This window comes from Notolepis coatsorum, assembly GCF_963971535.1.
Source record: "Notolepis coatsorum genome assembly, chromosome: 19".
NCBI classification, from domain to species: Eukaryota; Metazoa; Chordata; class Actinopteri; order Aulopiformes; family Paralepididae; genus Notolepis; species Notolepis coatsorum.
The window spans coordinates 78,018,529-78,033,150 of record NC_140183.1 but is presented as its reverse complement, the minus strand read 5'-3'; the positions used below and the strand labels follow the sequence as shown (position 1 = coordinate 78,033,150).

General features: G+C 44.0%; 1 protein-coding gene across 1 annotated transcript in view; it reads left to right on the top strand.

Moving 5' to 3' along the window:
• Positions 1-14,622, top strand: part of nphs1 (NPHS1 adhesion molecule, nephrin) — a gene marked incomplete at its 3' end in the record, with an annotated part of 212,975 nt that overhangs the window by 43,176 nt on the left and 155,177 nt on the right. The window contains exons 3-4 of the mRNA XM_084336716.1: positions 7,350-7,472; positions 11,060-11,141. Of these exons, the coding sequence (XP_084192842.1) occupies positions 7,350-7,472; positions 11,060-11,141 (205 nt within the window). The remainder of the gene's footprint in view (positions 1-7,349; positions 7,473-11,059; positions 11,142-14,622) is intronic.

Genomic DNA, 14,622 nt, shown 5'->3' with positions numbered 1-14,622 from the left:
ACTTCATGGCTATGGAGGTGAGAGCTACAGGGCGGTAGTCGTTGAGGCAAGCAGGCTTGGATTTTTTGGGTACAGGGATAATAGTGGACTTCTTCAGGCAGGTGGGATGACAGCCTGTTCTAAGGACAGGTTAAATATGTCAGTGAATACCGGGGCCAGTTGGTCGCACAGACTTTTAGGACGCGCCCGGGGATGCCGTCCGGTCCTGCTGCCTTCCTGATATTCACTTTTTTAAAGGTCCGCCTCACCTCATGCTCTGTTACCCTGAACACTGAGTCTCCATCAGCAGCAGACCCCCCCCCCCCCCCCCCCCATTGCCGTGCTTGTGGGCTGGTGTTGTTATTACCAGCATCAAACCTTGCATAGAAGGTATTGAGGTCATTTGCTAAGGAGATGTCACTGTTCAGTTTGAGGGAGGCACCTTTGTAGTCTGTCATCGTTTTGAGCCCCTGCCACATAGCTCTAGAGTCAGCATTATTCATTCTAGTCATCGTTTATGCCTTGAATAGGATCATAGAGGTCACCCTCATTTGCAATGACATCGAGTCATTGTCATTGAGTTGTCAAATTAAGATAAACAAGGAAATAATAATTTAAAACAATTACACACGAGACACCGGAATTGTTTGTGATCGTGGTTCTAAATTGTCCAAAGGGTATGAGTGGTACCAATCTGTAGGGTGTGATGGAGGAGCGCTAGAACTAAAAGGGTCCAGAACAGGTCCAAACAGGACCTGAAGCATACGCCAGTCATTGCAGATGAACATCTCTAAGACCAACCAACCGCATCACACAGGATGCAATGATGAAAGTGCCATAACTATCACCATTAATACATCTGAGAGTGGAATTATATACAGAGTCTATAGGGCTTCAGAGTGGAAGCAGCAGCATGACTATAAATACATCCCCATTATCCAAAACTGAAGCCAATTTATTTGCAGCAATTCACTGATAAGATTATCTATATGGTATTTACATGTACATTTATTTCATTTGAATCATGATAAATTGTCTGATCTCTGATCTCTGAAAATACCTGATTGTCTTTCCATCAATAGGGTTATTTATTTTATACTAAACCGACTGACATCTTCTGTTGTATGTGTATGTAGAGAGAGAGAGAGAGAGAGAGAGAGAGAGAGGGAGAGAGAGAGAGAGAGAGAGAGAGAGAGAGAGAGAGAGAGAGAGAGAGAGAGAGAGAGAGAGAGAGAGAGAGAGAGAGAGAGAGAGAGAGAGAGAGGTCTGCTTTAGAGGCTTTTAGTCCCTGAGATCACACACCTGAGCCCTGTGGTTTGTGTGTGTGTGTGTGTGTGTGTGTGTGTGTGTGTGTGTGTGTGTGTGTGTGTGTGTGTGTGTGTGTGTGTGTGTGTGTGTGTGTGTGTGTGTATTTACGCACATGTGAGCTTGTAAACATGTGCCTGTGCAGTGCAGATGTGCGTGCATGTCTGGTTTGAGCTAGTATATACGTGCGCTCACGTGGGTGTTGTGACTGTTAGAAATGAGAATTGATGTGTTTCTGCCATCTAATTTACAGTGTTTAACCAAGATCTGCCCATCTCCATCAGTCTCCCAATATAAGAACAAGCAGGCTGTTGGTTCCTTTTGGCCGTTTTTCAATAGACCTTTTTTAACTGTGGATATTTTGAAGTGTTATTGATGGGTAAACAAACAACACAGCTATAATTAATCCGGTCAGGGCCATTTAAGTGTGTCAGTGCCAGGAGATGGTGTTGTGCACGCCGGCTCACCGGCATGGCATCATTGACACACCTGAATGGAACAGACCCGTTATTAAAGGGGCACTTCGTACATTTTATTAGGTCGTACCATCGTGAGAAGGACGTGATAGTCGTTACTCACTGCCGTGTTCTGTGTCTTGAGAGTTCAGCCGCATTGCCCAGCCCCCACCCCCCGAGCAGAAATTCCTCCGGGTGATGTCACAGAGAGGAGAACAGACCTCTAGCGACACTATTTCCTCAACCATTAGTTCAGCTTTTCTCGAGTTGGGCCTCTACTACAGTTGAACAAATAGTTGAAGAAATTCGGTTGTTAAGTCGGAGGTCATGTCCAGGGGCCAAAACTCTGCTTCAGACATTTATGTTGTTTACATTTGGTCATTTAGCTGAACGCTTTTATCCAAAGCGACTTACAAATTGTGAACAAGTCAGCAGGAGAGGTACCTCTCTTGCAGCTAAGGGTCAGTGGCATCGTTCGTCAACTAGCATTGAGCTTGAGTGTTACACTGAAGGAGAATGGGCTTCTAAAGGAAAAGCAGACAAGGCTGGTCTTAATTATTATCGACAGAAGTTTTATTCAACTTAAAGCATTGGTTTAAGAGTACAGAATTGATATAGAACAGAATTGATATAGAACAGAATTAATACAGAACCAAATTGATATAGAGCCGGCGCCGGCAGAGAAGGAGGAAGAGAGAGAGGTCCCTCCCCTTACATTGATATTTATACATTCCAGAACAGTTGATCATATGACAAGTTTAAACAGGCGTATCTTCCCCTAACATCATACGATCTCATCTATCATGACCCAAATGCTTCTGCCCGGGATGTCATTATGCCTCTGTTTGGTGTAGACAAACACAGCCCTCCACAGAGGCCTGTTAAAGTTAATATATTACCGAGTTCTGTGGGAGGGCTGAGATCGATCGTAATGATGTAATTCTGATCTCATATGATATAGAAACTATACATTTTCTACTACAACACTCTGAGTGCATAGTAGTATAAGTATAAGATATTAGCATGATAGGTAGTAGTATAAGTATAGTAGCATTGTAGTAGGGTACATAATAGTTTAAAAGACAGTAAGAAGGTTAGACAGCGGGAGATACTAGGAGCACATACCCCCAAACAGTTTTTCTACGACTCAGCAAGGGACTCAGCACTGAGGCCCATTGAAAAGACGAGAGCCTCAGCCAACGCAGGAAGCAATTGGCCCCCCGGTAACCGTTTATTGGAAGGTTGATACGTCACAACTTAACTGAATAGCACCTGCAGATCGCTAGAGGATCTGTTCTCAGATCTGCTCTCCTCTCCGTGACGTCACCCCTGAACCAACTCCACCGGGGGGGGGCGGTGTGGCTGAGGAGCCCTCGAGACACGGCACACGTCGGTGAGTTACACATCACACGTCCTGCTCACAACAGGACGATAGGATTACGGTTGAGAATCGGCAACGGGGGCCCCTTTAATAACGTTATTAGTTCACCCATCTGTGACATGTGAAAATGTCTGCCGGGGGGGGGGGGTCTCTATTCCCTTTAGAGTCACCTCCAGTGGTGCAGTTCTCATGGGACACGGTTGCACACCGTTCCATCTGCTTTTTGAGCAGGAACATTTATGCGCGGGAGCATGTGCACGAGCGCCCGCATGCGTGACGTCATTAAAACACAGTGCAACCCCTTATGAAATCACCACTGCACCACTGGTCACCTCTGTTTCACAATCACGTCAGACGCTTGTTCTCCGGATTGACCTGGAGACGGAGGACGTTCACCAAGCGCGTTCATTCACCCACTCGTCTGTCCGCGCGTAGCCCATCGAGTCTATTTATGCGTCCGCATGTGTGTGTGTTTGTGTTGTGTGAGAGAGGGAAGCGGTGGAGAGATAGGTGCATAAGAGCTGCTTATGCATATTGACAGGGAGAGAGCGAGAGAGAGAGAGAGAGAGAGAGAGAGAGAGAGAGAGAGAGAGAGAGAGAGAGAGAGAGATAGAGAGAGAAGATACACACACACACAGGCAAGCAGACAGAGGGGTGAGAAAGAGTTGAGTGAGAAGCGTGTAATTCTGCCCTCTGTTCCTTTCTTTGTGTCCATGTCCTGTAATTTAATAACATGTGTGCGCCTGTTAATGTCCGTGTGTGTGTGCGTGTGGGTGTGCGCGCGTGTGGGTGTCCACATTAGACAGTCGGAGGGGAACTCAGGTGGGGCTGATTGGGGTCACACGGTCCGCCTGAGTGGCTGTACTGGATGCTGTAGTTATTCCCAGAGCAAGCTAGAACCCCCCCCCCCCCCCCCCACGCACACACACACCTCTGCAGTTTAACCGCAGTGGTCAAGAAAGAGAGAGAGAGACAGAGAGACGGAGAGGGGGAGGGACTAGGGAGGCAGGGGGAGCGGACTGGTAGGGATGATGGAGTGACTGAGAAATAGGAAGAGGAGGCGAGCATGAGAGAGCGAGGGAACGATTAGATACCTGCCCGCCTCATTTGTGAACATATCATTATTCTTATTTTAAGAGATTTGTTTGGCCGCCAGCGGCTCCTCAAGCACAACAAGTGATGCGCCGCTGTGAATCATGTGGGCCCGGGTAGATTGAGAGTGCAGGGGCTGTCAATAGATGCATGGCCCAGGCATCGTCTCAGGGAGGTGTGTGTGTGTGGGGGGGGGGGGGGAGGAAAAAAACAAACAAATGCATCTCATTATTGCAGCGCGCGCCTCTCTGCAGTGCTCTCGGTAACCCATCACGGTCCGCACAGATTCAATTGCTTCCTTTAAATCAGTTTGAAGCTACAGCCACATCTCATCTGTCTCAATGCCAGACTGGAGCCGGTGGGGGCCACTCTGCACACAGCAACAGCTCCTCCTAGTGGCCGTGCGTCAACCGCCCCTGCACCCCTCTGTGTACAGAGGGAAGCAGAGCCACGTGTCTCTGGCTGACTGTTTTACCCGGCCGACAGTGTGGATTAACATCAGCGTGCGTTCACCGGCGGATGTCAAAATGACTCTTTGATAATAATAATAAAAAAAACAGATAGTCCTCTGTTCAATGATGGGGTGATAAACAAAGATAGCTGCTTGCTTTCCCTTTCCTCCCCTGTCTCCTTCCTCCCTGCTCCTCTCTGCTACCTCCTCCTATCTCGCTCTCACTCTACATTTTTCGCTGTTGATGTATTTCTCCTCCTATCCGAGTCCGTGGAGCTCTTTCATCTCTCTTTTTACTCAAATACTTTCTCTCCCTCATGCACCCTTTTCGCTTCATGTACCTTCTAACTCTTTCCTCCCTCTCTGTTATCTCCCTGAGCTCGGGCAGCCTCTGCAGTTGACGTCTGCTGGAAAGAAAGGGAAAAAACCATAAAGGTGCTGTAAGTGGTATTTTTCTTTTTTAAATAGGTGTTCAAAAATATCTCTCCCGATTGGATAAAGTGAAGGGGATACCAGAACATTTTATTTTCTGTTTACTGCAGAGCAGAGGGACTGGGAGACCCATGTTACTGCACACATCAGTGATGGCTGTCAGAATGTAGAGTTATTATTTTAACATGTAGACCACTTATTTTAATTCTAATATTATTCTAAAACCTTTATTCTGCACCTTTCTAAATGTATTCTTTATTTTATTTTTTATAATAATAATTATTATTACATTACATAAAAAAATATATAGCACCATATAGCTCTACATTTCGACAGCCATCACTAATATAGAGTGTTCAGTGGTCAGTAACATGGGTCTCCCAGTCCCTCCGCTCTGCAGTAAACAGAACATTAATTGTCTGGTATCCTGTTCCCACTTTATCAAATCAGGAGAGAGAACCCTAGTTATTTTAACTTACTGGTATTTCAAGAAATCTTGCCAAGCCAAATATTGTCTTACTGCACTGGCAGATTATTTTACTTGTTTCAAGCTTATATTTGCCATTTTGTCAGTCCATTTTAGGAGTGTGGAGTTCTCTCTCCTGATTGGATAAAGTGGGAATGGGATACCAGATTTTTCTTTCTGTTTACTGCAGAGTAGAGGGACTGGATGGATGACAATACACTCTGTATCTGTGATGGCTGTTGTATTGTAGAGCTATTGTTTTAATATGTAGACCACTTATTAAAAATAAACAATGACCTTTGTTTCTGATTCTGAGCTCAAACACCCATTGAAATTCAAAGTAAAATATATCAATCAATTAATAAAATCAATCAATCAAATCAAGTCCCGGGCCACTACGAAAACCTATAACTGGTTATTCAGTTATCATACGTATTCAGTGAACGCCTAAGCAAAGATTATTCATGTGCTTGCAATCACTTCCTCTTACATTGCATCACACTTTCATGAGGAATATTGTAGTGACTGGTAGTATAACATAGTAGTGTAGTATTGGACAAAGCAATTACACTTTTGATTCACCTTCCTCTAGCTTAATTAGAGGGGCATGTTTTATTTACATACATTGGCTGCAGAACGTTCTATTCTAGCAGATTATAAGGCAGACGGTAGAGTTTCTGACATTCGGTTGTTGTATAAGGGCTACTCAGGCTCACTGCAGTCTGCATGGATGGGTACAGTCTACCGTTCTGTGCCCCGAGCTAGAGTACCCTGATCAATAAACTGAATGGGTCAAAACACGCAGAGGCACACTCTACAAGAAGGGCCAGAGCCGACTCAACTTCCTCAGAAGGCAGAGATATCCTTCAACCTCTACAAGGATGTTGAGGATGTTCTACGAGCCGGTGGTGGCCGGAACCTTCTTGTATACGCTGTGACCTGCTGGGGCAGCGGACTGAGAGCAGGGGACGCAAACAGGCTGGATAAGCTGGTCAGGAAGGCCAGTAACGTGGTAGGGGTGGAGCTGGACTCTCTAGCGGTGATGGCGGAGAGGAGGAGCCTTCCTAAGCTCCACGCAACCCCTCCCACCCCCTATACACAGACTTGGCTGACAAAAGGAGCATGGTCAGTGTTAGACTAAGTCTCCCAGGAACACTGAACGTCACAGGTCCTTCATTCCGACAGCCATCAGACTTTATAATGCATCACTGTGCCTCACTGCATCACTGAGCACAGGGTGACATTACTATCTTCCTGGACTTTTACTTTTACTTTTAAAACCGACATTGTACAATTTTACACTTTTACTGTACACTTTTACTGTATATTTCTGTATATTTTTACTGTATATTTTATATTAGAATGTATATACATAACATAGGAAATGTATATCCCGGACCGTATTTTATTCTTAGTCTTATTTTTATTCTTATTCGTGACTTTTGTTTTTGTCTACCTAAATGTTTACTGTTTACTGTTTATCTGTAGTGCCAAATTTCCCTCGGGATGAATAAAGTATGTATATTCTATTCTATTCTATTCTATTCTATTCTATTCTATTCTATTCTATTCTATTCTATTCTATTCTAGAGTACCCTGATCTAAAGTACCCTGATCACATTGTAACTCTATTCATCTGTACTGTATTATCTTGAAGCAACAATTGTACTCACCTGAAGTTTCATCACTAAAGTCTGTTGACGTGAGAATCCTTGTCACGGCCATCTTCACCCGCAGCTACTTCACAACAGCTAGCACGACAACATTAACCTGTGCATTCCAATTCAGTACCCCCTTCTAAGCCATACTTTGAGGTGGAGATGGCAGAGCCTTGGGTGGCCGGGAAGAAGTACACGGTCATCTGCATCGCCCCAGACGCCAAACCAGGAGCAGAGCTCACACTTTATAAAGGTGAGTCAATGTTACATCTGTCTACAGCACCCCAAGGATCGGTGGTCAAGAACCACATGGAACACATGATCAGATCCCACCAGATCCTTTGGTAATGTGTCTCCCCTACTCTATCTAATCCTCCCAGGTGTCCTAAAGTCTCAACAACAAAGACAAAAATACTAAGGGGAGTTAGATAAATTAGACGTTGAATAAATAGGACAAAAACAGATGCAAAAGAAAACATGCAAAAAAACCATCAAATCTAAAGGAAGATTTGTAATCATGTTTTTAAACTGTCCATACTGTAGGTTAGTGGGGTATTGATTTCTAGTGAGAGTTTTAAGTTTGAACTCAATTGTCTATTATGGTACTTAAATATACATTTCTCATCAAGCCAGATGCCAAGATATTTGTATTCTGTAACTCTTTCAATGTCAGACCCATTCACAGTCTACATATGCAAATCATTGTAAACAATATCTATAGCCCCAGAGAACACCCTGATTTAGTTTTGCTTGCATTAAATACTGTACAAGCTTAAGGCTTAAGCACATCTTGCAGAGCATTAAATGAAAGTCGCAGCTTCTCAATGGCTAGTTGTACAGAGTCAGTAATACAATATACAATAGTGTCATTTGCATGAAGATGAACTTGACAGCCACTCAAAGATGAAACAATATCATTAAAGGGGACATGTCTTGCTATTCCTTTCACTATTTGGGAAACTTTACACAATTACTGTCAGTCTATGGAACACATCTGTAAAGTTGTTTTCAAAAAAATTCATTGTTTTGTATTTCTAAACAAGTACTCAAAAGCAGCATTTTCCAACCCCAGCTGTTTTGGGCTGGGCTCCGCCCATAAGCGCTTTGAGTGACAGTCACCCACACAGCGTGATACATGTGTAACCGGTCTCATTTGACATGCCCTGAGTGGGAGTTGAACCCCGGTCTCCCGCGCCACGTGCGGCATCACAGACCACTATACCAAGAGGTGAATTCACCTCTTAGTAATGGGTCTGGATGCCTCTGGGGAGTGAGTTTACTTGCAGTACCGCTTAACGTCCACAACCACTTCACTATACACACAGTCCATCGTGACCAGTGCATGTGAGCGGATCGGAGCGTGAGCGGCGCGGGGCGCGGAGCGGCCGGTTTTGACGTGAGCGAGGAGTGGGTTTTAAAATGAGTCGGCGCGACGTCCGGAGCGAGAGTTCTCCTCCGCTCCAATCCACTCCAGGCCGCTCACAGTGGTTTAACACTGATGTAATATATACATGCAGTACAATGCCAAAGCAACAGATGGCGATGTACAAACATGAAGGCCATTTTCAACCAATGAGAAGGGTGAACCTGTGATAGGCTGTTCGTTCAGGCTTTGTCACTGTAGAGACGCCCACACTCACTCCAGTTAGAAAAAGTATATCGACGCCATTGTTGTTGACGTTAGCTTACATGCTAACGTTAATGGCAGCGACCATAGCATTGTGGCTCGGCTAGCCTATCATCGCTTAATAGAGATAGTGAATGGATAAACAACGTTATTTAACATTGCAGAATGGCTACAATTACAATGCGGCTCAATACAAACAATTGTTAAGGGGCCCAGGGGGTGTAGACTGTTGTAGTTTGAGCTCATTTACACCATGCTCCAAAAAAAGAAGAAAAAAAACTGCCGAGCGATCTGGCGCGGGGAGCGGGGAGCGCTCGATTCAAGGTGAGCGGGGAACGAGCGGAGAGCGACTTGGGGGCGGGGTCAACATGAGTGATTAGCGGAGCGGACCAAGCTTTAAAGAGCGAAGAGCGGATTTCTCGGCCGCGCCGATCCGCTCACGTGGTCTGATCGTGACTGTGGATAGACACACGGTACCTCCGTTACACTCACCCCCCTAAACTCACTCCACCCAGGGCATCCGGGTCACTGGGCAGTGGGCACATGTATACGAGAGAGAGCGAGAGAGACAACGAGCAAGCGAGAGAGAGAGGGAGAGAGAGAGAGGATACATCGCTCCGTGCGTGCGTGTGCGCTGTGTGAGCGGCTCAACTGCGATTGTGTGTAAAATGCAGGTTGAGAGAGAGGGAGAGAGAGAGGATACATCGCTCCGTGCGTGCATGCGCATGTGCGCTGTGTGAGCGGCTCAACTGCGATTGTGTGTAAAATGCAGGTTGAGAGAGATGCAGGTTGTTTGTTCTCTCTGTCGGCACCTGCGCACGTCAATCCGTTTGAGGAAGTAATTCTGTTCTGTTGTTGAGCGAATTGTTGATTGTGGGCGGTGACTACAACCAGTGCCTTACTCACGTCAGCAAAACAGTAAAATCAGAAAGGCTTAGTTGAGTGAGGGAGGATCTCGTGAACTCGAGACTAGACTGATGAGTCAAAATGAGAATTAGAGACACAGACCCCATTGATATAAACCCCCATTGCTAGGAAACAATGCTAAACACTGGAAAAGGCCATTTATAAGACACTGGACCTTTACTATAAATTGTAAATAAGACAGGACCCAGGATTGTTCCCTGTGGAATGCCTTTTGTAATGTGCATGAATTCTGACTGGGCTTTCCCAGTTTTCACACACTGAAGTCTCTCAGACAAATGCCACAAGCATTTGCATCAAAACCAACGCTGTGTAGTCTATTTAAAAGACTGTAGAGAGTAGTGGCTGATATCGTGCTATGTTTTGCTCTGAAACCAGATTGGTGTAGACTTATTACAGAATGATTTTAGAGAATATATATTTTCATTATACTCTTATGGTCTAAGACGGTCCAAAAAACATTTGTGGACATGAACAATTCTTACCCAAAATTCAAAACCTTCAAATTGCGATGTCATCGGATACAATGTCTGAAGCTGCTCCACATACAGTTTGAAATGGGAAAGATAACACTTGAGAGAGCACTGACGGAATGTTCCAAGTATACACGCACATTTTCTGTTTCAGAAACGAGAATAATACGATAGAATAAAAGGTGTGCAGAGAAAGGACACAACGTCGGTCTTCCCCACACACAGGGCACACTCTCAATGTCTAAACGACACACAATGGTTACAAGGGTAAAAAATAAGCTCAGGGCAGGATGTCATACTCAAGGTTGAACCGTTCCTTCATAATAGCCGAGTGTTAAATGGAGTAGACTTTGTGTGGGAATAAATAGGCGGATCAATCTATATACCATGCATGCAGGTATACAGCGGGTACTGTATTTATATATTTTCCAGAACAGTGGAGTGCATTACCATGATAGCAGCTATTTTCTATTTTCTCTTTCTCATTTTTGTTTACAGCTGTACTGTAGGCTATCTTCTCTCTCTATCTCTCTCTCTCTCTCTCTCTCTCTCTCTCTCTCTCTCTCTCTCTCTCTCTCTGTCTCTCATTCTCACTGTGCTGTTTATGTGTGTCTGTCTGCATGTCTCTCAGTCTCTGTCTGTCTGTGCCTCACTCACACATACACACACACACACACACAGACACACACACACACACACACACACACACACACACACACACACACACACACACACACACACACACACATATCCGTGCACGGACAATATTCTTCCTTTTTGTGCCCTCCCCCCCGCCCCCTCTACTGTCTCTTTCAGACGGAGTGGAGCTGACAGGTGCAGAGTCTTTCACCATGTCTGGCTCAAAGGATAAGCTCCTGAACACGCACACTGAAGTAACGTATGTACCCGCCCGCCAGAGCCCTCCTCCCCAGCCTGCCTTGTTTCCCAGTCCATCTTTGTTCCTTGTTTTTCCTCATTATCTCCCTCTGCGTCTCCTTCTGTGTCCATGTCTCTATTTCTCTCTGTGTGTCTCTGTCTCTGTCTCTGTCTCTGTCTCTGTCTCTGTCTCTGTCTCTGTCTCTGTATCTGTCTGTCTGTCTGTCTGTCTGTCTGTCTCTCTCTCTCTCTCTCTCTCTCTCTCTCTCTCTCTCTCTCTCTCTCTCTCTCTCTTCTAGCTAGTTCACCAGGTGCGTATACATTCAACGTAGATTAGTCTAATCCATACACACCTCCTCTATCTCACAGATAATAACCCTTTTGTCATCTCCAGAGATAGCATTGTTGCTACAGAGCTGTTCAGCTCCATTGCAAAACAGCCAAGGTCTCAAGCTATAATGATGTAGCTACATTCTTCCCTTTCAGACAGTGTCTACGTGCCATCGGGCCAAGTGACATTGTTATCGTATACCTTTCACTAAGTAGAGATGGAGCACGTCATGTGGAGAGAATTGTACATAAAATTACTTCCACCGCACATATAAAAGTATCTACTTCCCCAAGCATAGCTGTCTATTAATGATACAGTACAAGTACAGGCATTGCTGACAGAATCCGGCTATAGGGCGACAATAATGTGGTCAAGAGGCATGGTTTCTATCTTTGGTGTGGTTTATTTATTCACATGGCAGAACAGCAGTTCTATAGTTCTCCTCTCACTGAGAGGCTGGGGGAAAGAGAAAGAATGGGAGGAGACATCTCTATTTATACTCGCCACCTGGTGGTGTTCCTGAGTGGCTCCGCCTAGAGCGCCCTCCAGTGGAAACAGTTATATATGCAGTTAGACAGTTACTAGTGGAAACAGTTATATATGCAGTTAGACAGATACTAACAATCCTACACCGACCCTCTGACTTCAACAGGCATGCTGTTAATTGAGAATGTGTTGTAAAATATATCTGTATATCTGTACTGTCTTGATTTTGTGCTGAATAAAAACAATAAGTTGGAAAAAATAAAAGTCTCTAGACAGACTTCTTGGGATCCTCTGGTCCATTTAGGAAATGCCTGAACATGAACTTGCATTGGTTTGTGATAGATTATTAGTTACTGGGTATTTCAAAGTACCTCATATTTGGTACCATTTTGAAGCTAACAACTAGGGCTTTCCAATGATATAAAATAAGTGTATGATTATCATCATAATCTTTATTATTATGGTTCATATGTTGTTGCACTTGAACTTGTTGAAATTAAACTTGGAAGATAAACATTTATTTTCAAGCACGTTCCTTGTTTATTTCAGATGTATGTGTAATGAATGGAATGTAAACAATCTTGTTGGCAATATAGAACAGCTTAGCTTAGCATCTATTGTTCAAAAGTTATGAGCCTTCCTGGCTCTCAGCTGTATGTTATTAGCCAACGCTAGCATGGGAGCTAGCGTCCAGCAGCAGGCCTTCTCGTCAATTCTAGGTTTGATTTTTATTTTATTTTATTAGGGATCCCCATTAGCTGGTGCGATAGCAACCAGCTAGTCTTCCTGGGGTCCACACACAAAAAAACGTACAAAAACAATCACTATTGCAATTTTTTTTAATTAAAAGTCAGTACACACAATGCAAGGTTGATCAAATGAAATATGTTAAATATACGAATATGACCCACTAATAAATACACTAAATACAGCAATGTGGCTATTTGAAAACACTGCCTTTGCGAAATAAATACGTCAATTGTGTTCACGTTAGTCAAGCGTTAGCTCGCAGCTAGCGCTAACGTTACCTCAACACAAAGCATGGCATCCTGGGTGAAATTCTTACATCACATCGGTACTTTTGAAACAAACTTTTTGAGTGGAAAATATGACCAGAATCTCGGGAAAAACATCTCACAAACACTATAGACGGTCATAAACGTTAACGAATACTATAATAAGTCCAACAAATTAGTATAAATAGTACTTACACGGTAGTTTCGAAATGCAAGAGCATGCGCTGAATCCCCGGAGAAATGTATTCCTTGACTGACCGCTCTGGGAAAATATACCAAAAAACTCGGCTCGCCGTCAAGGGGGTGGTGGTGATGTGGCTTCCGAATATGGTCTAAAAAATGGTGTCGTTCCGCCAAAAACTCGCCAAACAGGACCTGACTGCCCGGCGCCTCCCATGTTATCGTGCCCGCGATATCAGCGACTCGGAACCGTTAGACTGGGAGAGGTGAAGATACATGTGTGTTCCGACTGTTGGGCAAGTTACTTTAAAAAAGTAACTAGTTACAGTTACTAGTTACTTCTTCCAAAAAGTTACTAAATGACTTACTCAGTTACAAATTATAAAAGTAACTAGTTACTTCAGAAAGTAACTATTGCGTTACTTTCAAGTAAATTCTTAACATAAACAACGTACACAAATCTAAACTATTTGAATGTTGCTGTGGGACAACGTGAGACTAGCCTCCAATCAAATGCCATGTATGTAGATATTATTATTATATTATTATTATTATTATTATTATTATTATTATTATTATTATTATTATTATTATTATTATTATTATTATTATTATTATTATTATTATTATTATTATTATTATTATTATTATTATTATTATTATAATTACTATGTTTATATAGTGGATCATCCAAATACAAACACAATAGATGTTTTGGAACTTTTGATATGTATTGCCCCTCAACAGGCCACAACTGGGCAACATAAAATGATGCTTGTTAAGCACTATACCAAAAATAAATAACAAATATATACTGATTGATTGATTGAACATTTTAATTAACAGATTGCAGAATGGGTACAGTACAGTACGGCTCAATACACACAATTGTTAGGGGATGCAGACCAAGACGAAAGTATTAGTCTGACCACACCCCTCATCAGCTTACCTTCATAAGCAGGTGTGTGGTCACCTGCTCTCCTCCTTCTCGCTTTCACCACAAGGAAGTGCCCGGTAGTACCCCACTTGACGTGTTGTTAGTTGAAAAGAGTTGTGATGAGTTTACATTGTGCTTAATTTTTTCTTCTCTCATATCTGTTGTAAAGAAAAAATTTGGGTCATAATGTATTCTGCGGAGAGTAGACCCGCTAGACCTACTCTTCACCAGCGGTTCTCCATTCCCGCCTCCGTCGTGCGTTCTGGTGCTGGGCTGTTGCCACTTTCGTGGTTGCCGACCCAGCCCGGGAGACAGCCGATGGATAGTTTGCCTCTCCGAAGAGCCGAGGAGTCGGTGCCGTCGCTCCGGCGATGGCCTGATCTCGACTCTGGTTCTACTGGTTCCGGGGAATCGTCTGTTGGTAAACGGGGGGTTGTCTTGGAGCCGGAGGATTTGCGATGCAAACTTTTCGCGTCTGCCCGTTCACGTCGCAAGATGGTAGCATGCAGGCGCGAACGGCCTGGTTTTGGGGAACTGCTGGAGACCAGCGAGG